The 24,903-nt window shown below is 34.5% G+C and overlaps 1 protein-coding gene across 28 annotated transcripts in view; it reads left to right on the top strand.

Moving 5' to 3' along the window:
• The window catches only part of LOC121422500, a 155,349-nt gene that overhangs the window by 36,373 nt on the left and 94,073 nt on the right, over window positions 1-24,903 (top strand). For 16 of the 28 annotated variants that reach the window (XM_041617618.1, XM_041617590.1, XM_041617592.1 and 13 more), the window contains 28 exons: window positions 122-241; window positions 1,498-1,617; window positions 2,171-2,290; window positions 2,657-2,773; window positions 3,146-3,271; window positions 4,653-4,772; window positions 5,489-5,608; window positions 6,022-6,141; window positions 6,497-6,616; window positions 6,999-7,118; window positions 9,454-9,573; window positions 10,012-10,131; window positions 10,740-10,859; window positions 11,462-11,578; window positions 11,901-12,017; window positions 12,474-12,590; window positions 12,988-13,104; window positions 15,679-15,798; window positions 16,400-16,519; window positions 17,527-17,646; window positions 18,129-18,371; window positions 19,512-19,754; window positions 20,097-20,342; window positions 20,773-21,021; window positions 21,545-21,664; window positions 22,520-22,633; window positions 23,114-23,227; window positions 24,252-24,365. In XM_041617618.1, the coding sequence (XP_041473552.1) occupies window positions 122-241; window positions 1,498-1,617; window positions 2,171-2,290; window positions 2,657-2,773; window positions 3,146-3,271; window positions 4,653-4,772; window positions 5,489-5,608; window positions 6,022-6,141; window positions 6,497-6,616; window positions 6,999-7,118; window positions 9,454-9,573; window positions 10,012-10,131; window positions 10,740-10,859; window positions 11,462-11,578; window positions 11,901-12,017; window positions 12,474-12,590; window positions 12,988-13,104; window positions 15,679-15,798; window positions 16,400-16,519; window positions 17,527-17,646; window positions 18,129-18,371; window positions 19,512-19,754; window positions 20,097-20,342; window positions 20,773-21,021; window positions 21,545-21,664; window positions 22,520-22,633; window positions 23,114-23,227; window positions 24,252-24,365 (3,834 nt within the window). The remainder of the gene's footprint in view (window positions 1-121; window positions 242-1,497; window positions 1,618-2,170; window positions 2,291-2,656; window positions 2,774-3,145; window positions 3,272-4,652; window positions 4,773-5,488; window positions 5,609-6,021; window positions 6,142-6,496; window positions 6,617-6,998; window positions 7,119-9,453; window positions 9,574-10,011; window positions 10,132-10,739; window positions 10,860-11,461; window positions 11,579-11,900; window positions 12,018-12,473; window positions 12,591-12,987; window positions 13,105-15,678; window positions 15,799-16,399; window positions 16,520-17,526; window positions 17,647-18,128; window positions 18,372-19,511; window positions 19,755-20,096; window positions 20,343-20,772; window positions 21,022-21,544; window positions 21,665-22,519; window positions 22,634-23,113; window positions 23,228-24,251; window positions 24,366-24,903) is intronic. The other 12 variants (XM_041617591.1, XM_041617593.1, XM_041617596.1 and 9 more) reach the window with 12 other exon arrangements.

Below are 24,903 nucleotides of genomic sequence, written 5' to 3' on the forward strand. Positions count from 1 at the left end.
GGTTGAAGAAATCCTGTTTAATGTTATCTCATGTGAAACTCTATGACCTTTCTCTGCAGTCTTAACCCTTCTCTTTAGGGCATGCAGTAATCTTTATCCATTTTTATCATTCAATTTTCAGTGAACTTGGCCTGTATTAGCAGCCCTTGTCTAAATGGAGCAACCTGTTTTGATAACAATGCTGGCAGTATTTATGTGTGTCTCTGCCCTCCTGGCTTTGAAGGACTAAACTGCGAAATTGGTATATACAAAATATTGGATTTAAGCCTTATATGATATTTGTTCAACAAGTCTGTGTTCCCATTTTCAATTTAATCTTACCCTAATTACACAAATTAGCCATGTTTCTACAGGAATGAAACCTTTTATTTGATTCCTATTTTTTGATTTACTTCAATATTGTCCGCATACTGCCCTTCTTCTAAATGTTTTATCTCTCCACATTTGGATAATTTCCATGAAATAGCTTAACAACTTTGTTCTCTATTCAATATCATAAAGGCATGTGCAAGAAGTAAAGTTAAATGTGTGTCAATTATGAGTCATGCAGATAAACAATAATGATATCAAAATACTTCTTGTTGAATACCTGTAGACTTCAAATGTCGATATGAGATGACATGAGTTTTCTTATTGGCTGTTTTTTTAACATATCTGATGTACTCTGTAGGTAGTGTAATTATTGCTTTTTACTGTATCTTTAGATTTTAACCCTGAATAGCCTGAGCTATTTTGATGCCTAAAAAGACTGGGGGCTGATTCAGCCCCTTAAGATCTCAAATTCTTTGAAAAATTTAATAATGAAGTATGCTGATCTATGTATAAAATCAAAAGTTTGTTCTAATGAACAAAACGATGCCCCTATAATGCTAATTTTTTGTACAATAGAGACTCTTTATTATAGGGATTCGATCAAGTGTATTTTAGATTAAATTCAACATTACACTCATTTTTTTATGTATTTATTGTTTTTTTTAATTTCTTAAGTATTTCTTTTTTTTTATACTTTTTTTTCAATGAAAATTGTTGGGGACTTTATTTTGACCATTAATAAAATAGAATTGATTTTCTTCAGAAAAAGGAAAAATAATGATGTATTTATGGATTTTGGCCAAAACACTATTTGCATTGGATTTGTACAAAAATTCATGTTTTGTGCAATTTTGGGTGTGCATGCACTTACGAAATGTTTGTTATTTCAGAACCGCATACCCGCGGATCATAATTTGGTCTCAAAAGTTGTGCGAGACTTGAAAGTAAAAAGTCAGCCAACAACGTGGTCAAAAACTTTTTCACGCTGAGGATTTATCGCGAAAAATGTTGAGGGGGCTGAATTAGCCCCCACCCCCAGTCTTCTTAGGCTTAATGAGGTAACCTTGTAAACAATTACCTGGTATCCAGTCCTTTGCTTCTTTTCTTTAATTGATCATCTTATTTCTCTATCTTTGATGTACGCAGTACTATTTTACATACATTGTAATATTTCTTCCTAAACAGAAACCCCTGCCTGTGCTAGCAACCCCTGTCTAAATGGAGCAACCTGTTTTGATAGTAATGGTGGTAGTGGATATGCTTGTCTCTGCCCTGATGGCTTTGAAGGAGCAAACTGTGAAAATGGTAATTTTCTCGGATATTTTATTTTTTATTTCACCAAGTTATTATGTTAAAGGACATTCATATTCAGTAAAATTTCCAACTTTTAAACTGTTTAATTATTCTTAATTTTGAATTCATATTTTGTCTCTTATGAGAAATACTTGGCTGTGCTAGCAATCTTTGGTCGATGGAGAAACCTGTTTTGATTTTTATGACCCACAGCCATTAATATGCCTTCACACATTTCTACTCAGCAATTTTTCATCTGCTTAAACAACTCACCTTTTCTATAGCAACCAAATGAAAGTGATTTGTGTGGTATTGATGCATATTTACAATTTGATAAATGTATTTTTGAAAGGTTTCTAGTTATGTGCATTTCTATTAACAAATGTTTGTTACCTTTTCTTTCTGTTTCATTAAAAAAAATCCACAAATGCACCCATGTGCTATCAGACAAAATTACTCTTAAATGAAGAAAGAAAAGGGATGTGTAAATGTCATTTAAACTCACTTATACCCAGGAATATGCAACTTCCCTGTCACTAAATCATCTTTGATAAAAAATCCACAGAGATACAGCCATGTGAGAGCAATCCTTGTCAGAATGGTGCTACCTGCTTCACACATTCAAGTGGAGCTGCCTATTCCTGTCTGTGCCCGGATAGCTTTGAAGGAGACAATTGTGAAAATGGTACATTATCACTATTATTTTTTTCTTTAGGTATATTGTGAATATATGAGTTAAGGAATAACTCCAAATTGTTCTGGACTGATTCTTCTCGATGGTATTTGAAACAGACCTCGACGTTATAACTACTTTCTACAGTCATAACACTAATGAAACAGTAATTTATATTTAGACAGTTGCAAGAAGGCAATTTAATGATTCATTTTTTATTGTATGTGATTTCTCTGTCAGCTGTTCAGTAATCGCTTTGTTGCATTTTCAATGCATCTTCATCTGTGTTCTTTCTCTTATTGACCAAAATGAATTTTGAAACGAACAATGAGTTGTATTTCTTAACAAACTACAAAAAAATTTCCTGTACTTTTGCAGAGATTCAACCATGTGCAAGCAATCCCTGTCTGAATGGAGCGACCTGCTTTGAATCAGAAGGGGCAAGGTTTATCTGCATCTGTCCTATGGGTTTCGAGGGAACAAACTGTGAAACTGGTAACTTTTATTTCAGACAAGTTCTTTAAGATGTCATTTATAAATTTGACATTCCATCCAATTTGAATAGAAATTTCATCGAATAGCCAGGGATGGTAATACATATTTAGATAAACGAAGAGTGAACAATGCTGTGCCCCCCAATGCTTTGTCTCCTCCGGGTCACGGTCTGCCACTGACTGGAAGAATGTTATATTGTGAGGAAAAACACACAATAGCGGTGTGAAGAAGTAAAAAAAAATGTTGGGGGAGACTACTGTCATCTCATAGCAATGTAACCTTTTCTGACTTATACAAATCATTATGGTGATTTGATGATATTGTGTTTTCACTTTCATTCATATATCAATGTTCAATGTGTTCTTTCTACAGAGCTCTCAGCCTGTGATAGCAGCCCTTGTGTCAACAATGGTGTTTGCTTTACCCATAGCAACGGAGAGGCTTATTTTTGTGTCTGTCCCACTGGATTTGAGGGAAAGAACTGTGAAAATGTTACAGGTATGTTATATAATCATTATTACACGTTTAAATTTTCCAGCAAACAGCTATGTCCAGAAACTGTTAATTAATATGCTGTTTATATAAAGTACTTGATTGCAAGTCCTTTGTCAAAAATGATTGTATGTTTTAAGAATTATGGCCAATGTATATCAACACTATATTATTATGCAATACTTTTTGTTAATAACCCTACATAGACTGGGCTATTTTGATGCCTAAGAAGACTAGGGGGAGGGGGCTGATAAAGGAAAAATGATACATGTATGAATTTTGGCTGTAAACACTATTTGCATTTGATTTGTACTCGAATTCTCATGTTTTAGCAATTTTGGATCTACATGCACTTACAGAATGTAATGTACAGAGCGTAATTTCAGAACCGTGTACCTGGGGGTCGCAATTTTGGTCTCAAAGGTTGCGTGAGTGAGCGATGAAGTCAAAATATTTGCAAGGCAAATTAATTACAGAAATGTTGGGGGGAGGCTGAATCAGCCCCTTGTCTGATTAGGGTTAATGTATGCACTTTGATTTGTTGAAGAGGACATTGACTGAAATTCCCAAAAGAGCTTATTTTGACCTTTCACAACTTTTTACTAATTTTCATGAATAGTTATTGAAAAACTTCATAGTTGCATTATTTATTCATTTTCATTTATTTATACTAGATCATCCTACTGAATGATATACAAAATTGGTCCAGATGGGTGTTTCAAAAAAGGTGTTTGTAAAGTTACGTACAATTTTATGTACGACTGGAACATCTTAGGACATTGGCACCAGGGGCCCGTAACACAAAGATTAGCAATGATCGTAGAACAATGTTTATGATTGATTCCATTGACTACAATGTACAATCAATCATGAAAGTCAAGCATACGATTAATCGCTAACCTTTGTGTTACGGGGCCCAGGTGGGATTCAAACTGGTTTTAAACCCCAGATACAAAACCACCTTTATGAATTTGGCCCAAGTGTTTCAGATATCCATTTTTATCATCCACCTCATATTCCTTTACAATTTTGATTTTGACCTTGTCACGCCTTATGCACCAGCTCGTAGCCTGAGATCATCACACCAGCAACTTCTTAAGATTCCCAAGACACGTGTAGCATATGGTGCATGAGCTTTCTCTGCCTCAGCACCTTTTCTCTAGAATAATTTGCCATTAAATTTAAGAATTATACAATCGCTGGAGACCTTCAAATCCAGACTGAAATCTTTTCTTTTCTAACAGTATTAGTTATTGGCACTTTGACACTCATCCAAACTTTCTCATTTCTTTTCTTGTACACCTTGGAATAAAATATTTCTGGATGGATGGCGCTATATAAATGCCTATTATTATTATTATTATTTCACCTTCTCATTACTATATAGTTCTGCCTCCCTGTGACAGCAATCCCTGTCAAAATGGAGCTACCTGTATGGACCGTGAAGAATTCTCTGCATATGTCTGTGCTTGTCCAGCTGGCTTTGATGGTGTAAACTGTGAAAATGGTAATGAACTGTTATCTATCATATCCTAAATAATGTCCAAATATTCTTGTTGCATGTGCTTCTTATATGGCATCGTGTATAGTAAAACATAAGTTTTGTATTTGCTTGTTTCTCAGAGGGCTTTTCTTGGTATCATCAATATTAAAAATGAGTTATCCATCTATCTGTCAGTTTATGTTCAAAGTAATGATTTGTATAGAGTTGAAAGTGTTGTGCTGTTTCAATTTACCTATATTTATGTGAATAGGCAATATCATATTTGATTATTTGTTGCGAGTCCATTAAAAGTGAACAAACTAAAAAAATTTACACATTGCAATATGAAAATGTTGTTTGGAAAAAATTATGATTAACTCTGAATGTAGTAATTCAGAACATATATTCATTATTATAATCACAAGTAATAAGATATAGCTGTTCTATCACAGAAGTAGAAATCCTTGCCTGTGCCAGCTACCCTTGCCTGAATGGAGCAAACTGTTTTTCTTGCAAAGGTGGAAGTAGTTAATATAATTATTATTATTGTTGTTACTGTTTTTATCATTATAATTATTGTTATCATTATTATTATTGTCATCATCATTATTATTATTGTTATTATGATGAATTTCATGAGCTATCTGATTTTTGTGTAATTACATACATGGATATGCATCACAGGATGATATTTCATACCCAAATTTTGTATATTTCTCTTTTTGCCTTTGTAAAATCAGAAACCCCTGCCTGTGCTAGCAACCCTTGTCTAAATGGAGCAACCTGTTTTGATAGTAATGGGGGCAGTGGTTATGCCTGTCTCTGCACAGATGGATTTGAAGGAACAAACTGTGAAAATGGTACATATTGCAATATCAATGTTGTTTGGAGAAAAATTATGTTTTAACTCTGAATATAGTAACTCAGAACATATTTCCATTATTAGAGTCACAAGTAATATGTTATAGCTCTTCTACCACAGAAGAAGCATTGATTTATATTTCCTGTAATGCAATTCTTTACTAGAAATCATTGCCTGCACCAGCAATCCTTGTCTGAATGGAGCAACCTGTTTTTATTGCAATGGCATTAGTTATTATTACTATTGTTATATGTTTGCTATTATTATAATTATTATTATCATTATAATTAATTTCATAAGCTATCTATTTTTTGTGTAATTTTATACATGTTTATTCATCACAGGATACAACTCCATAGATATTTCATAACCAAATTTTGTATATTTCTCTTTTTGCCTTTGTAAAATCAGAAATCCCTGCCTGTGCTAGCAACCCTTGTCTAAATGGAGCAACCTGTTTTGATAGTAATGGTGGTAGTGGATATGCCTGTCTCTGCCCAGATGGATTTGATGGAACAAACTGTGAAAATGGTACATATTACAATATTGATGTTTGTAGAAAAATAATGTTTAACTCTGAATATAGTAATTCAGAACATATATCCATTATTAGAGTCACAAGTATTAAGTTATAGCTGTTCTACCACAGAAGTAGAAATCCTTGTTGTGCCAGCCTGCCATGTCTGATAAGAGCAACCTGTTTTCATTGCAATTGTGTCAATAATTATTATTGCTGTTGTTGTTTTCATTGTTATAATTATTAACATTATAATGAATTTCATAAACAATCTGATTTTGTGTAGTATATGCATCACAGGATACAACTCCACAGATATTTCATAACCAAATTTGTATATTTCTTTTTATTTTACCTTTGTAAAATCAGAAACCCCTGCCTGTGCTAGCAACCCTTGTTTAAATGGAGCAACCTGTTTTGATAGTAATGGGGGCAGTGGTTATGCCTGTCTCTGCCCAGATGGATTTGATGGAACAAACTGTGAAAATGGTACATATTACAATATTAATGTTGATTGGAGAAAAATTATATTTATAACTCTAAATATAGTAATTCCAAACATATATCCATTATTAGAGTCGCAAGTATTAAGTTATAGCTGTTCGACCACAGAAGTAGAAATCCTTGCCTGTGCCAGCTACCCTCGTCTGAATGGAGCAACCTGTTTTTAGTGCAATGGTGGCAGTAATTAATATTATTGTTTTCATTATTGTTATCATCATCATTATTATTATTTTTATCATTATAATTAATTTCATAAGCTATCTATTTTTTGTGTAATTATATACATGTTTATTCATCACAGATACAGCTCCACAGATATTTCATACTAAAATTTTGTATATTTCTCTTTTTGCCTTTGTAAAATCAGAAACCCCTGCCTGTGCTAGCAACCCTTGTCTGAATGGAGCAACCTGTTTTGATAGTAATGGGGGCAGTGGTTATGCCTGTCTCTGCCCAGATGGATTTGATGGAACAAACTGTGAAAATGGTACATGATGTTTTCGTCTCTGCACAAATTTTTCCACAAATTTGATTACATTCCTTTAAGTCTCACCATTTATTGTTTTCTAGTTGCATTGCGTCTGTTTCTTGTATAGTCCAATTCTACATTATCCATTTTGTGTTGTACATAGGGTGTATGTTGGTCATTTCCTTACTCATGGTTAAGATCCAATTTTTGCACTAGTAGACTGATTTGTCAACTATTGTGTCTTCATAGACTAGCCTGCTGAGACATTTCTTTATTTTACCTATCTAATCATTGTCTTCCTTGAACTCTCATACCCAATTTCAACTAAACACTGATAGCCTTTCCTTTTTGCACCTTGTTTGGGATGTGATCAACAACTGACATTCACTTACCCCCAACCTTGCCTCTTCACTTCATTTTTTTTAGCAATCGAGAATTGTATGTTGTCTGGGCTGCCTGGATCACACCATTAGATTTGCACTTTCTTAACTGAACTGTATTCCTTGGGAGTAAGAGGATCAAAGAAGTTTACTATTGTCTTTTAAAAACTATTTCCCTTTTATTTCTGGAATCCAGCAAATCTGGAGAAGATTCTCATAGGTGCTTTTAAAATAAGAGGAACTTATGAATTACCAGAATATGGATTTATGGAAAATATTTTACTTTGCACGAGCAATACGTACTTGTCAATCATCATCAGTATCAGATAGAGAAAAAAAACAAGAAAAACTTAAGCACATACATATACGTTTTGGTAGGTTGTGATGATTTTTTAATCTCTTTTAATAATCTCTCATTTTAGTTAGATTCGTCATATTTTGAATTTATTTTTATTTGCCATTTTTACATGATTTTGAATGTTCAAACACGAACACACAAAATACCCATATATGGTTAAAAGAAAACATCAGTATCACAGCATTTAAATTTTGCTATCAAAATTATGAAAATACCCATCTTGCTTGCTATATTTTCCAATAAATTGCAAAGCTCTTTGTTACTTTACCCCAAAAAAAACTACTTCGAGAAACATCCCCTTTTCCTTAAAAATCTCCTCTTGTGACCTAGAATATTTTTTTGTTTTGGGTTGCTAACATCCCATTACCTCTATCTGTACTTTCATCTACAACTCCTTACTTGTATTAGTAACCCATATCAGAATGGTGCGTTGTGTTTCAATAACAATGATGGCACTTCTTACATCTACCTGTGTGCAGCTGGTTTTGATGGAACAAACTGTCACAATGCTATCTTGTTCATTTTTTATTCTAAAGTTATTCCTTCAAAAGAAAAAGACATTGATGTGACATCACAATGAATGCTTACAAGATTGTGTTTGCTAAACCTTTCTTCTCCATATTCAACATGCTGTTGAACTTGTTGAACATTTTATTGTCCAGCATTTCTAGACAAACTGCCATTAACATGTAACAGTCATCCCCGATCAATTTATCAAGCCTATAAAGCATCATGCACTTTGAAAAGGTTTAATCATGCAATTCTCTTTCATTTTGCTGATCCAAATTATATCACTAAGACCATGAACCAAAAGGAACAACTTCCGTGTGTGTCTATCCTGTTGTCACTTATTTGATTTGAGTTTTATTTGCAGCATGATCAGGTTTGTGTTATAGTATATTTTATTTTATAAGAATTGCTGTTGACTTTATTTAGTATGCTGACAAATTATATGACCACTTAGTGGATCTCATGAAAAAATGTAGTTAAAATTTATTAGGATGTCCCTTCGTGCCAATTCAATTCAATTCATTTATTTCCATATTCAAATTCAAATTGTACAATGTAAAAACATGATAAAAATACAAACAAGAATCAATTAAGAATGACAAAAAAACAACCAAAGAAGCAGAACATAATGTAATCTGAATACGGAGGAATTGCCAAAGAGCCAAAGACACTTATCGAGGGCAATCCCAGAATAAGAGTAAAAAGATATATTCATATCATGAGAAACAGGAAGTGCGAGACAGACAGGCAGAAATTAGAGAGAGGGATTGGAAAGAAAAGGGAGAGAGATAGGAAAAAATGAGAATAGAGAATTGACATAAAAAAAAAGAAGATTACGAAGAAAGAAAAATAAAATATGCTAAGCATATGAAAAATCTACACGCAGTATATATGCCTTGTATTTGCGTAATGGGTGTAAACTAAATGTATTTGACTTGGTATATGTAACTTTCAACAACGGCACTTATGGGTCCCAAAATTTAGAGCTCAGCACTTGATCATAGGGCTGAGTCAAGTGTAAAATCAGTTATACAATCGCTAAGTTTTGTGTTACAGGCTCCAAGACACCGTTTTCATGTGTTCTCTATGTGCCTTTTCTTTCCAGAACTTCTTGTTTGTGATAGCGACCCTTGTCAGAATGGAGCAACTTGTTTTAATCATAATGGTGCTGGTGGTTATGTCTGTCTCTGTCCTGATGGATTTGATGGAACAAACTGTGAAAATGGTATAGCATGATTTAAATCTTGGCATGTGTCTCATTTGCAGTTGAAATAAATATTATATTTTGATGATGAATAATGTAAAAAAATCATAGAATATTATCAGCTGGTGCCATGATATATAGGGAAATGTTTTGTTTTGAGTTCTACTGATAAGCAAATGTAAAGTGCATATTTCAGTAGCCAATTGGACCCCAGTCCTATTTGTTTTTCTCAAAGGTACATTCTGTTAATGTTCTGCATACGATATATTAGTGGTAGACTACTTAATTGCCTTGTGCATGAGTTTATCAAATATCTCAGTCTCTTTAAATGCAATTATTGAGATAAAAAAAATTGTTTTATCAATAGACACAACAGCTTTATTTTTGTCTACTGTATTCTGTGTTCTACTGTATCTATTTTCAGTTTGTAAATCAGTTTTATAATTTCCACCTTTGTAGAAATGCTATCCTGCAGTAGCAATCCTTGTCAGAATGGTGCAACCTGCTTTGATCAGACCAGTGGCAGTGGTTATGTTTGCCTCTGTAGCACTGGTTTTGAAGGAACTAATTGTGAAAACGGTAAGACTTTCATGATAAACATCGCTTGATTTCCTTTGTTGTAATATTATGAACCTGTATTTTTACAATAATGGTAATGGTAGTGGTGATGAAAATAATATTGATAATAAAACAAGATAAAAATTATGATGAAAATATGCAAGAAATATATTACCCTAAATACAAGTATCATATTGGGTGGGTCGCAGATTGTTGAAATATTAATTGAATTCACATGTAAAATGCAACTGTTCCTGGGGGGTGTTTCCCAAAGATTTAAGTATGACTTAGATCGCAACTAAATGCCGACGCGTACATGATATGAAACGCTTGATGTTATTGATAGATACGCATTAGTGCGCATCCTCATGACACAATCTGACCAATGTGGTCAAGCCTTTCATACTGTATGCAACTCGGTATTTAAGTGCGACTCGAAGTCATACTTCAATCTTTGTGAAACACCCCCTGTAGAAGTTATACTGAATATTTCAATCTCATAATGATAAATTAGGGTTAAACCGTGTACTTTAGTACTTTAGTAACACTTTATGAAGCAGCCTCTGTAGTATTAATAGTTGTAATGTTTCAGAATGAAATGCTCATTGAATCAATTTCCTTTTACACAGAAATTGTTGGCTGTTCAAGCAGTCCTTGCGAAAATGGAGCAACCTGTTTTGATCATAACAGCAGCGGTAGCTATGTCTGCATTTGTCAAGATGGCTTTGAAGGAGTAAACTGTGAAACTGGTAATATTCTCTTTCATTTTCAACAAGGTTTCCCTTGATTTGAGTTTATTTTGACAATTTTTATCTGAATCATGGTTATGCAAGCATTTAGACTTTGAATTTTCTACCATCAAACCTTTATCGGCCTTGAGCATCTCAAATTGTAAAAAGAAACCAGCCGTTATAGGTTATTTCTGTATGATAATTACTGTTTAGCGGAAACTGGAAAATGGAGTACCATCATTAAGTTAAATCTTGCTTTTTTATCAAGCGCATGCCTCATTCATTGTCCCAGTTCATGAATGCACCAGTCAGCCATGTAAAATGAAAATAGAATGCACAAGAATGCATATTTCATTTCAATTCCTTTCTTCAAACATTCTTTGCCCTTAATACTATCATTTGTTGAAGGAAATGAAAACACGGATGGTCATATTCACTGTTTTTACGTACATTAAGCTGTGCACTCAAAAATTGGGAATATGATCCCATAACTGATCCCTATTGATGACATGAACTGCTATTTGTACAATGAAAAGTGCAATCAATGTTTATGTTATTGTGCTAGCCTTATAAAAGTGTATTGCATTATTTTAACCATGTTTTTCTATATATCATTGTAGTGTCTGCTGCCTGTAACAGTGATCCTTGTCAAAATGGAGCAACCTGTTTTAATGGAGAACAAATGGGTTATATGTGTATTTGTGCAATGGGATTTGAAGGAGAGAACTGTGAATTAGGTAAATTGCTTCTGATGTATCATATCCTTCATTGATCATACAATAGTGATTGGCAGATTGTGCCCTCATTTAAATTAATTTTGAAAACATTTTTTCCAACTGCCTAAATTGTTATTTGAATTGGCAAAATCAATGTTTATCTTGGATGGTCAGACTCACTTCCTGACCTATACACATGTATTGAAACTTGTAACACTCTATGCAGAGCTTTTGAATTATTTAAATCCATATTTGTCTTTTTGTTTAATTGATATATATTTCCTAGAATGCAATTGTTAACTAATGCAATCATTCATGCAACTATTCGTGTCATTGTTTTTAGAAATGAGCATCTGTGCAAGCTCCCCTTGTGAGAATGGAGCTACTTGCTTTGATGGAGCACAAGGTGGTTATTTCTGCTTCTGTCCACCAGGATATGAAGGAGACAATTGTGAAATAGGTATAGTTCTTTATATTCACTAATATGAATTACAGATTGCTGTGAAAAGATGCAAGTTTTATTACATTTTTATCAAGAATCTTCAAAATGTTGATAATTATATATGTTGATATCATCCTTTCATTTGTGATGTTATAAGTGAAAGTGAAGTTCACTGACATAACATTGTTTATATGTAATAATAATGGTAATACCAATATGCAAGATTTTGTATATAGCACTTAATGATACTAAGGGCTACATAATCTAATGGCTTTGCACGGCTACACTCATTGGGCGCGCGAGCATTCAAGGGATTTCTTCCTACCGAGTACCCATTTAGAACACCTGGCTGGGGAATGGCAGATGTAGATAAACACCTTGCCAAATGACGTGAGTGCTGCACTGGGATTTGAACCCAGGTCCTCGTTCAATTGTAATTTATTGTCATTTTCCATGCACAATCCTTCATTGTAGATGTTGATCCTTGTCGGAGTGATCCTTGCCAAAATGGAGCTTCTTGCTTCAATGGAGCCTCGGGTGGATACAATTGCATATGTGCTGATGGATTTGAAGGAACACACTGTGAGAATGGTAAGAAAGCGATTGTATGATGCATTTGGTTCATACCTCCTACTCCTGGTTCCCTTGTCATCAAGACTTGTTATAATAAATGCAAAATTATATAGCAAGTGCACTATCAGCTAATGATCAAATCAAGTAATTTCACAAGCTTAAAACTAGTATTGCAAAATTGTTATGATGAGAAGTTTTATGAAAATGGGCCCTGGTGATCATTATATACCATTTACTGTAGTAAGTTGATTATTTATATATTTCTATACTAACTTACAGTGAATTTTGATTTCTTTTTTCTTGTGTGCTACTTATATATGCATGTTTTTAGAGGTAAGCATTTCACTTAAATTTAATTTTGCAAAAGTAATCTCAGTGAAGGATTTCTATTATTTTTTTATTTAAATCTCTCCAGAAACAGATGCCTGTGATAGTTCTCCATGTCAAAACAATGCAGCTTGTTTCAATGCTGCATCGGGAGGTTACTTATGTGTATGTACAGATGGATTTGAAGGAGTAAATTGTGAAACAGGTATGTTTAAAACAAAACTCATGTATTAAATGCAGTATCTGATTTCTTTTTTGCAAAGCATACAGACTCATGTAATGATGATTGGGTATAATTCCCTTGAATTAAAACTGGATGAATTTTACACTGACGGGATAGTATTCAAGAGGTTTTGAAAAAATCTTGTCCATTTATTCTGAATTTACAGGAAGCTCTAGATCAAAAGTTAATGTGTATGTTCTTACATGAAGATATTCTGTTTTCTTTTAAAGCAGGAAAGTTAAGAATTTGCATAGAATACTTCAATGATAAATCATATGATATGAAGTGTTCTATTGTTCCATGTATAGTTTACAATGTGCAGACTTCCATTTCATTTATATCAGAAATCATTCTATGCGCAAGTAGACCATGCCTCAGTGGTAGCACCTGCATTGAGGAGTCCGGACAGTATGTCTGCCTCTGTGCACCAGGTTATGAAGGTACCCACTGTGAGACTGAAACCCTAGAGTGCTTTTCAAACCCTTGTCTAAATGGAGCGACTTGCTTGGACTTGATTGATGCCTATGAATGTAGTTGTGCACCAGGATGGATAGGACCTGACTGTGGCACAGAGATACAGGAATGCGCAAGCAATCCTTGTTTGAATAGAGCAATATGTGCAGAAATGGTGGATGGCTACCAATGCATCTGCTTCATTGGTTGGACAGGAGATGACTGCGGAACCGAAGTCGTAGAATGTCTCAGTGATCCCTGCTTGAATGGGGGAACTTGCCTGGATTTTGTGAATGGATACGAGTGTCGGTGTAGTGATGGATGGACAGGTAGGCATTGTGAAACTGACATCATGGAATGCCTAAGCATACCCTGTCTGAACGATGGGACCTGTACCGATCTCCTCGATGGATTCACCTGTCAATGTAACAGCGGTTGGACTGGTCCCACTTGTAACGAGGACATTGAAGAATGTGCCAGTAACCCATGTGTTAATGGTGCCACTTGCATCGACCTGACTAATGAATACAACTGTCAGTGTGCCCCAGGATGGACTGGTACAGCCTGTGAGGATGACGTACAGGAATGTTCTAGCCAACCATGCCAAAATGATGGAACCTGTTTGGATTTGATTGATTCCTATGTTTGCATGTGTGCTCCTGGTTGGATGGGGAATCAGTGCGAGAATGACATCTTGGAGTGCTCTAGTGATCCTTGTCTGAATGGAGCAACCTGTATAGAGCTCCAAGATGGCTACCAATGCGAATGCTCTGATCATTTCAGAGGAACCAACTGTGAATTGGGTACTTATGCATGATCTTCTATCTACGATGATATGCACATTGGTTTGAAGTAATTGCATTTCTCCATCTTTCTGTAATATTGCAATTTTCTGATGCTGCACCTCTTCTGCTGCAATTGACTTAAATGTGTATTACATGGTTGCATTCTATCTTGCTCAAATTTTGCTCTTCTGTATATTGTCACAATGATTTCACTATCCTTAGGCTTTTTGCTCTGTGGTGTATTGTTTACCTTCTTAACCCGCATCATTTGAAGCTTGAATAATAATGAAAATAGATCAAAGGGGAAATTGAAAGCTGTCATGTGTATTAAAAAAATAGGGTCATCTCCAGAAATATATATATATATATATATGAATAAAAAGATGATTCCTACATTGCCTTATTGCAATCATTGGCGCAAACCATCTAAATGCACAGTCTTGTTAGGTGGTGCCATTATTTCTGACAGCTGCAATGTGTAACTTAACAAGCCCAATGGAGGAGTTGGTAAATCAGTAACTATATATTAAAGGGAATTTTATAAAAGCTGCACAAGTCACAAAAGCTGTTCTTTTCACCCCTCATTCCTCTCTATTGACTGTATTTCGTTCTCCAGTTATCAGGAAGAATGCAGTATTTTCCTTACAGTTTGGGAGAACTTTTCTTCATGTGTAACACCTATGAATTATTTATGCCTTCAGCGTTTTATTTTTTAATTGTTCTAATGGAACTCATTGTTAGTAATATTTTAGCGATGTCCTTCAGCACTATATTATTTTCTTATGCCATTCCCTAACTACAAATTTGATCCATCTTAACTTCACTTACTGCATGCATTTCAGATGTTTTCATGTGCTTTGCTGTTCTTAAAAAGTTATTCTCTGAGACGTCTTATTCAGGTATTGCCTTAGCTACCTGTTGCATAAGTCTTTGCAGTCAAACACATATTGAAACAGATCAGGTCACATTTCCATGTTCAGCATGAGAAAAGGCCTTTCTTGTATTTTCCTGATTATCTGCTTTGTAACAAATTTATCTAATTATGTATCTTATTCGTCTATATGTATGGAATGCATGTAAAATGGGGATTTCATTTTCAAGAGAAATATTGAACATGTACTTTCATTTTGGGCACCTTTACATGACATTGAATTAATATATATTATTCACATGCTGCATGATGTGTTCATAGTTTTTGAACAATATTCGCCATTATATTTTTTGTTCATTTTAAAAATGCTTATGATTAGAGAGGGTATGATTCATCATAAGTACGAGTTTTATCAGAATTTGATGAATTAATTAATTTTTGTTTTAGCAATCTTGTCCTGTGAGAGCGATCCCTGTCAGAATGGAGCAACTTGCTTTGAACACGTTTCAGCAAACAGCTATTTCTGTGTTTGCCCCGAAGGCTTTACAGGAACAAACTGTGAATTGGGTAAGAGTTTAACTCAGAAAAGTTTCTTGTTGGATTTTTTTTAAATGATTAGATCCAATCTATTTCCAGGGGCCCGTAACACAAAGATTAGCAATCATCATAGAACATTTCTTAAACAAGTGATTGCATTGACTACAATGTACAATTAATCATGAAAATCTAGTGTACAATTAAACATTATTCCTATGTGATACAAGACCCATATGTAAATATTACACGCTTTTCTTTAAAAAAAAATGAAAAGAAAGGATTAATTTTTCTAATGTGCATGTATTCTTCATGCTAAAAATTCCTGTTATCTTAGTTCCTCCTCATTGAAATTATTTAGCAACTAATGCTCAAGAACGCTTTGATAATGAAGAGATGGTGGCGTTATGAAATATTTTTAGTGCGTTATGAACAAACTATCTGTGGGTATTGATAATAAGTTTGAACGAATATTCTTTGACTATGGTAACAGGTTATTTCACTCATTAGAGCCAATATTGAGCTATATATGTAAGATATTCTCAAACTCATGGAATATTTCTGAGGCATCCAATATCATATGACATTATTGCAAGTATTCCTGATGAATATATTCTGTGCACTTTGTTCACAGATATCATGTCATGCACCAGTCAGCCATGCCGTAACAATGCAACCTGCCAGGAGCTGAATGGTGGCAGGGATTTTACTTGTATCTGTCCATCTGGATTCACCGGCAGCCAATGTGAAATAGGTCAGATATATTCCATATGCTTTTGAACTATCCTGTGATCTGTTGCGTAATACATCCTATAACAGTAGATTTGTGTTTATTGTAACTCTTAATGAATGGATAACTGGCCTTTAATTGGCTGTTAAGCGACATGTCATACTGAACAACTGATCAAAATCCAGAATTCCACGAAGAGTGATCCTAAAGCATGAAACATACTGAAATAGTCGATTACTATTTTATGCAAGAGGCTCAATGTTGTTTTGTGTAACATAAATTGTTGTTTTATTGTTGTGATGTTTGTATAATGTAGTCTAGTAAACAACATTGTAGGTATAGGTAGAGTGTGCTGTTCATGCTTGCATGATTTTGTGTTTGTAGTCCACCGAAGTCACTTAAAATTGCATCTAGTGGAATTTTGTATGGATATACGTCAGTTGGGTGTTTCATATAGCTGTTCGTAAGATATGAATGACTTAACGCACTACTGGTGATTCTTTCTTGAGCTTTGAGATATCCCTATGTAATTGAGTTATTATCTGAAAGCAGGTTCCAGTTGTGCGTAAAGTTGTTCGTGATTTTACGAACAGCTTTATGAAACACCCACCAGGGAGGTGTTTTACAAGAGTCAAGTTTGACGTTATGCCATTCTTAATTGCCGACTCGCACTTGATATTTAACTTACAATCTCATTGTTACTGCGTATCATCAAGGCATGATTTTAGTAATGTCATAATGTGAAGTGACACTTAACTCTTTATGAATCAACCCCAATTTTCTTAATGTTTAATTGATTGCAAATCTTTTCTTTTTCTCTGTTTTCCCACTCTGAATTAGAAATGAGCACATTAGATACATGTAGCTACCTTCCACATATTCAATTTGTCTTTGTCTAAAGCTAAGCTGCATGCTGCCAATTTACTCTGTGTTGCATTATAAAGGGATTATATGTTTCCATTTTGAATGTGTTTGTCTGTAACCCAAACTTTTTTGTTTTGTTTTGTACCTAACATCTAATATTTTAACAGACTTGAGAACATGCTTTACGAATCCATGTCAAAACAATGCGACATGCTTCGAAGGATTTCAGGAAGGATCCTATTTTTGCTTTTGTCCTGATGGTTTTATTGGAGTCAACTGTGAAACAGGTTAATAGTTGTATATTGAATGGATTTATTAATCAGCATTTTTTATTATGCTTATTAGTCATAATAACATATTGACATAATGGTATTGAAATGCAGGTTAGTGCAATTTAGATACTTAAGGTATCTTTCATAGAGAATGTAACATGAATTTTACACATAATGAATGGTATGAAAATATATAGGCCTATATATATATATTTGAATTTTGGTGGTTTTCATACAAAAATATTAATGATATTTCCGTATAAACTTCTCATTTTATGTCAGCCATCACCTTTGTTAATATATTATACAAGATGATTTAGATTAGATTGACAGAAATGATATAAATACAAGGCAAATTTTAATTTTGTTACTAAATTGCTTCCTTTGCTGGTGATATTTTACTTGTGAATATTAGGAGAGAGCAATTGCTTCATTAGATTAAAGGGTGAAACAATGCACCCTACTTAATAAATTTCTTAATTTCATATTAATTCTAGATAATGGCCTACCTGTGATTTTCGGATGTCCTCCAAATATCACAACCGGTAACAACCCCGGCTCCCCGTCCGCTCTCGTTTCATGGTCTGAGCCCACGTCAGTGGACAACTCGGGGTCGGTGACACTCACAACGGATGCTGTCAACAATGCATTGTATCCCATTGGGGTCACTGAGGTCACCTATGTTGCAACCGATGATGAGGGCAATGAAGCCTTATGCACATTCTATATTAACATCCAAGGTAAGAGCTTCCATTCGTATGCTTCTTGTATGTGATGAGGTAGGAGGGGCTCTGGTTCAAATATTCTCAAATCAGTCATTGAATCTTAAAGATAAATTCCAGTTTTGGTAAAGATCTCAAAATGACTTTTTTACAGAATCTAATATAATGACCACCCAAGTGTCTGTTTGTATGAATAAAAAGTATGTGCCAAAGGATTCTGGAAGAAATTGTGTACTTGCTGAGAAATAAGCAAAATAAGCGTGGATTTGGTCACTTCCGTCGGGTCTTTAATTCCAGCAATAATAATACACTGTCCCACGTGTGCCTATCTGTGTTGGTGATCTTCAGTGTGAATATTTTTCAGCGTAGATTTCAAGATTTTACAAAGTTCAGTTTATGTAATTGTACCAGATCTAGATCCTCAATGGTATTATGACAATTAAGCCTAGTTTTATAAACTTTCTCATGAAATCAGTGATTACTGCAACTACTGGCATTTCTCTTTAAGTCAGTAGGTCAATTTAATATAAACTGTAATTTTGAATAAATCAGTTTTTTAAGTTGGCTATTAAAATTGTATATTCATTCATATTTGACTATATAAACGACTAAATTTGTGAATTATTATTCTTGGGCAATAATATGATACCAATCATGAGTGTAGTGGAGCATATGCATATAATACCTGCACTATATGCAAGAGTTTTAATTTTATTTTATGTTTTTTAAAGCAAATATTTTGCATTCATGCATGTAAACACTTTGGTAGACATTTGATTGGATTATATTCAAACTCAAAACTTCATATCTTGGAATATGTACCCTCAAGAAATCTAAGATCATTGGGAACCGGGTTGTTGACATCTTGTAGTGTCAAATGCTCATTTGGTGAAAAAGCTTTTGCTATTTGTGGAATGCACTCTCCTCAATAATATGCAATACGTCAAGTCAATGTAGTCATTCAAATTTATTCTTAAGACATATCAATTCTCATCATATTTCAAATAATAACCCGCCCCCTTCTCTGTATTAATTCCCTCTGGGCCTCTAAATAGGAAACTAGATAGAAGGCGCACTCTAGATTATTACCACAACTGAAAATTATGTTTTGGTATTACATTTCACTCATCGACATATATGTTTTATTTCTCATTCTAGATCTCATGCCTCCCTTGATCACTGGCTGCCCAAGCAATATAACCCTCATTACCAATCCTGGCTCTGCATTTGCCAACGTTTCGTGGCCAGATCCTTCCATCACAGATAACTCTGGAGTAGTGAACATAGTGTCCTCTCCTGTGAATGGAGACCTTTACTATATAGGGGTGACCACGGTGACTTACATAGCTCAGGACTTAGCCGACAATGCAGCAACATGCACTTTTTCCATTGCCGTAATAGGTATGTATTGGTTCATCTATGGAATATTTACAAGAGGAAGTACAATAGTTTTTTTGTGTCCATTTGAAATCATCCAGGTTTCATATGCCTTGTGGCAATTAGGATATGGAATATATATTTTTTATGATTTGGAGAACTCATCATATTCTTCATGTTACTGTAACATGTATACAGTTTGACATCGACCACATCTTCTACAACAGGAATATGCAAAACATCATGTTTGGTGTCGATGTGAATTCAATTGTGTTTTGTATGCTACTTCAATGACCTAGGTTATGATTTAGAATGTCATATATTAATAATAAATTTCAAGAATTCCTAATTTTTTCATTTTTTTAGACAACGAGAATCCATCATTCACCTTGTGTCCTGATGACATCATGACCAGCACAGACCAGGGACTTCCTACTGCTACGGTGACATGGACTACACCCATTGCCGAAGATAATTCTGGCAATCTTGAAAGCCTCAGCAGCAATTTCACCAGTGGTTCATTATTCGGTATTGGAATGGAAACAGTAACTTACATTGCTGTTGACCAATCAGGCAACATGGCTGAATGTACTTTCACTGTTATGGTCTTTGGTGAGTTCAATGCCATCCTTTATTGTCACTCATGTGATTTGCAAAACTGATCAAATAATGATAATAGGCATTAATATAAAACCAACTATCTACAAATGATCTATTCCATAGTCACTTTTACTCTATGTCAGCTTTAGCTCAAGCTCCCACTTTCTAGGTATACCCATTCCCCTCACCTAGGTTGATTGCAACACAATAACTTGTTTTTTCTTGTAGGAAAAAATGCCATGGCTGAAGTTTGAACCCTATACCTTCAGTTTGAAAGATAAGGGTCAGAATCACCAGACCATGATAACAATCTTGTTTTCAAAATGTTAGAATGCATTGACTCTATCTTTTCCTTTATTCATTACTCTCTCTTGCCTTTATTAATCTTGTTCCTTACTATTCGCCATTGTCTTTCAACATTTGATGATTCTTCACTATACAGATCTTGAGGACCCAGTCTTTGATATGTGCCTTGCTGATGTCACTGTACAGACTGCACCGGGAAGTCTAACAGCCATTGCACTGTGGACCCCGCCAACCTCCACAGACAACAGTGGTAGTGTGACCGTAGAGCAGACTGCTGGCCCTTCTCCGGGATCTGACTTCCCAATAGGTCAAACTGAAATTGTTTACGTTGCAACAGATGAAGCTGGGAATAATGCGTCTTGTGACTTCTCTATCATTGTCATTGGTAAGGACCTACAAACTATAAATTTACACGTCATTGCAATGTATAATAACAGGAGGGTAATGATAACGGATTCCTGTGTAGAGTTCAAGTCTGTCAAATACAACACTTCAATAATTTGTTAAATGTTCATTAAAACAACCTTTATAGGAAGAGGGTGGTTCCTGTATCAAGTTTTGCAGATTCTACTTAGAAAATTTGTATACAGATTATGTTTATGATGGAGATTGTACGCCATTAGGTATGTTTATTCATATTTTCTGCTTATGTTTTGACATACAGTTTGTAAAAGTTTGTTCAATTTACCAAACTAATTTTGATTAATTAGACCTTGTCTGAGGAGCATTTACTTGAATAAATCAAATGTGTTAAAGGAGGAGACATTGAAATAAATGATACGAAATCATTAAATCATTTCATCCAAAGAAAGTGAGATAATAATAAAAAAAATTTGGTGGATGTCTTTTTTTTATGACAGTGCCATTAAAAACCAATTAACAAGTACAATATCTTTCATGTTTTCCAGGCTCTATGGATCCATGTGAGTCGGATGTGTGCCAGAATAACGCAACTTGTCTTGCAACCAACGATACTTCATACAGCTGTGTGTGCCTACCTGGTTACACAGGAGAGTTCTGTGAAATCGGTAAGTAAGATTCAACATTATTTATTCCTGATGATTGCTCTATTTGAAAATGAGTCTGATAGTAGTCGCAATCCCGCATCAGAGAGCGGGGCAACTTTGGCTTCACCATGCGGAGAGCTTAATGTTGCTTTTTTGTGTACTGATTTACATTATCATCATTTGTTATTATTGTTGAATATGGTTGTTGACTTGGTAGTAGGAAAATTATCTCATATTCTGATGATGGAGGCTAGAAATCTTACCAAGTCCTTTACAAATGACTTAATCATGTTGATATTCTGGACCTCTGTGTCATAAATAGAGTTTATTGATATTTACAATAATTTACATTTGTATAAGTCCCTGATACTGTTTTTTTTTGTTTTTTTTATCTTTGCAGTTTTTATTTGTCATAAAAATAATCAAAGTATACAAAACATATCGTTGCACTTCAATCAAAAACAACATTGTATAAGTACATACAACATAATCTTAAGTTACAAGAAAATTGTACCCTAGCGCTGCCGACAGGACGATCCATTAAACCGAAGAAGAAAGGGGGTATGGTAATATCCAACAGTCCAGTGTCGTCCTGGCGGCATCGCTGGGGTATAGCGCAACCAAAAAATATGACATTTTCATGTTTTAACATGACCGAAAGTATGACATAAAAAACACCACTACAACATGAACAGAAAATAAAACAAATTCCCTGATACTGTTGCATGAGTAACTTCACACTTTGCTCCTTAGCAGTCTGGTAAAAACCACCCTACCATTCAACAATTAAGTGAAAGTCCAGTTATATTAGTATTTCAAATGTATTTCATTCCTATGCGACTCATCTTTGTGATCCATGATTGTTCTTACTTTCAGGAATCAACTTGTGTGATTCAGACCCATGCCAGAACAATGCCAACTGTACCAACTATATGACTTCTTACTCCTGCAATTGCCCTCTGGGATTCATGGGACACAACTGTGAACAAGGTAAATACAGGTGAACCTACCCAGTTTTGCATTTGTAAAAAAATATATGTTTGACTCCAGAAGTGCAGTAGAATTTGCATGAAAAGATTTAGTAACACATTTTGCATAATCAGGACTGAAAATGATGCTTTTGCATGGGTGATGATTTTATCACATATGAATTTGACTTATGAGGACTCTACTGTATTGCATATTTCCTCAAAGAGAATATGCAAAGGAAGAGGGTTATTATGAATTAAATAAATTGTTTGCTTTCTAAAAGTGCAGAAAATGCCTTTTTCCAAAATGAATACATGACGAAATTGTCGTCTGAGCACAGTCACCCGCAACTCGCCAGCAAGGCTTGCACAGAACGATGTAACAGTGCCTTAAGACTAATTCTACCAAGTGGTTAGAGGGAACGCAAACACCATAAATCTGATATGTGTACCAGCAATGTACAAATCTGTCGTAAAAATAATTGTATTGTTGCATTTTCAGATATTGATGAATGTGCCATGGACATTTGTCAGAACAATGCTACTTGCAACAACACAATCGGAGGCTTTGATTGTCAATGTCCTAATGGGTACATGGGCTTGAGATGTGAAGTTCGTAAGTTTATCATCTACATAGTCTTCAGTTCACCATTAATTGTGATAATAGTGAATGTAGTAATAACCTGTTTCAATGTTGAATATGTGACATGATCATTTGCTATCAGTTTAAGGTAGAATCTGTGTTGATATATCACCCAAATTCCATATTGGAAATCAATCATGTTTAGAATAACAATGCTGTAATTAGTAAACCGCATCATTCAGTGACATTGTAGAGCATCACTAGTTTTTATAAATAGTAATTTCAAACAGTTTTCTATCATGAAAGAAATTGTTTGGTTTAAAAAAAAAAGCAAAGCTAAAATTTCATCTATAACACATCTTGACCCAAAACCTTTCAGTATTTTTGTATTGTTTTTCATTCCACAATTAATGTAGACATGTAAAAAACGGGAGGTAGATTAGACTAATTATTTGTTCTACGTTCTTGACATGAAAGCAAGCCATTGGGTCACAAATGATTCCTGTGTGAAAGCACATTGCTATCAATGAATTAGACTTTTAAATATGTTCCTTGTTTAATATAGGCTATATAAAAGAGTTTCCTAATTGTTTTGTTATAATGAATTTTCTTGCCAAATGTGTGTAATTCATAAACATTCATAAAAATTCATAGTGGAGCGTTGTGGCCCAGTGGATTAGTCTACGGACTTTGAAACAGAGGGTCGTGGGTTCAAATCCCAGCCATGGCGTAGTTTCCTTCAGCAAGAAATTTATCCACATTGTGCTGCACTCAACCCAGGTGAGGTGAATGGGTACCTGGTAGGAATTTATTCCTTGAAATGCCCCAGCGCTGTAAAAGGCTGCGGGGCTAAAGCCAGGGTAATAATATCCAAGTCCTTTGGAAGCGCATAGAGACGTTATTTATAATGTGTTATGCGCTATACAAGAACTGTCTATTATTATTATTATTATAAACGTCCATTCTCATCCAAACCATACTGTCTTGATCATTCATGAATTCCATCACTAACCCCCATTCCATCCAACCATTGTTATCATTCCACTGATGTCTATAGCATTTAGTGCATGTGACTCAAACCCTTGCGCCAATGGAGGTTTGTGCAGTGGTAATACTACCCATTTTGATTGCGATTGTCCCATCGCTTGGACAGGATTTGATTGTACAACAGGTAATTTTTTTGTGTGTTCATACTGTTCTAAACAGTTTTATGATGTGCTGATCTCTCTAAGGTCAGTTGTGATAGACCATGTTGAAATCACAATTTCATTGCAATTTTTTTTAATGGTGTTTTAATTTGTCAGAAGGGACAAGATAAATTGTCATTTCATTCCTGATCAGTGGCTTTGTCTTGGTATATTCTGATGTGTTATCAGTGGTGGTTGAATTAAGCTAATGTGAAATTTCTTAAAGCATAGGCACTATAATGTCCCATGTTTAATCCAAAGCAACTATTAGGCACATACTGTTTGTGTATTATATAGTACAAAACAATTATCTGTTTTTAATACAACTTTATATTGTAAATTAAATGGTTCATTATTTGAATAGTTTGATTGTCAGATCTTAATAATAAGAAAGGTGATAATATGTGTTATGCAAGGGCAAATAGAGGATCAGCTTATATCTGACAGTGTTACCCAGGGTGAAAAAGAATTGCTATTACTGATATAACTACTAATTTTGTTTTGATTACTTTGACTACTTGA

The sequence above is a fragment of the Lytechinus variegatus genome, chromosome 10 (assembly GCF_018143015.1).
Source record: "Lytechinus variegatus isolate NC3 chromosome 10, Lvar_3.0, whole genome shotgun sequence".
Classification (NCBI taxonomy): Eukaryota; Metazoa; Echinodermata; class Echinoidea; order Temnopleuroida; family Toxopneustidae; genus Lytechinus; species Lytechinus variegatus.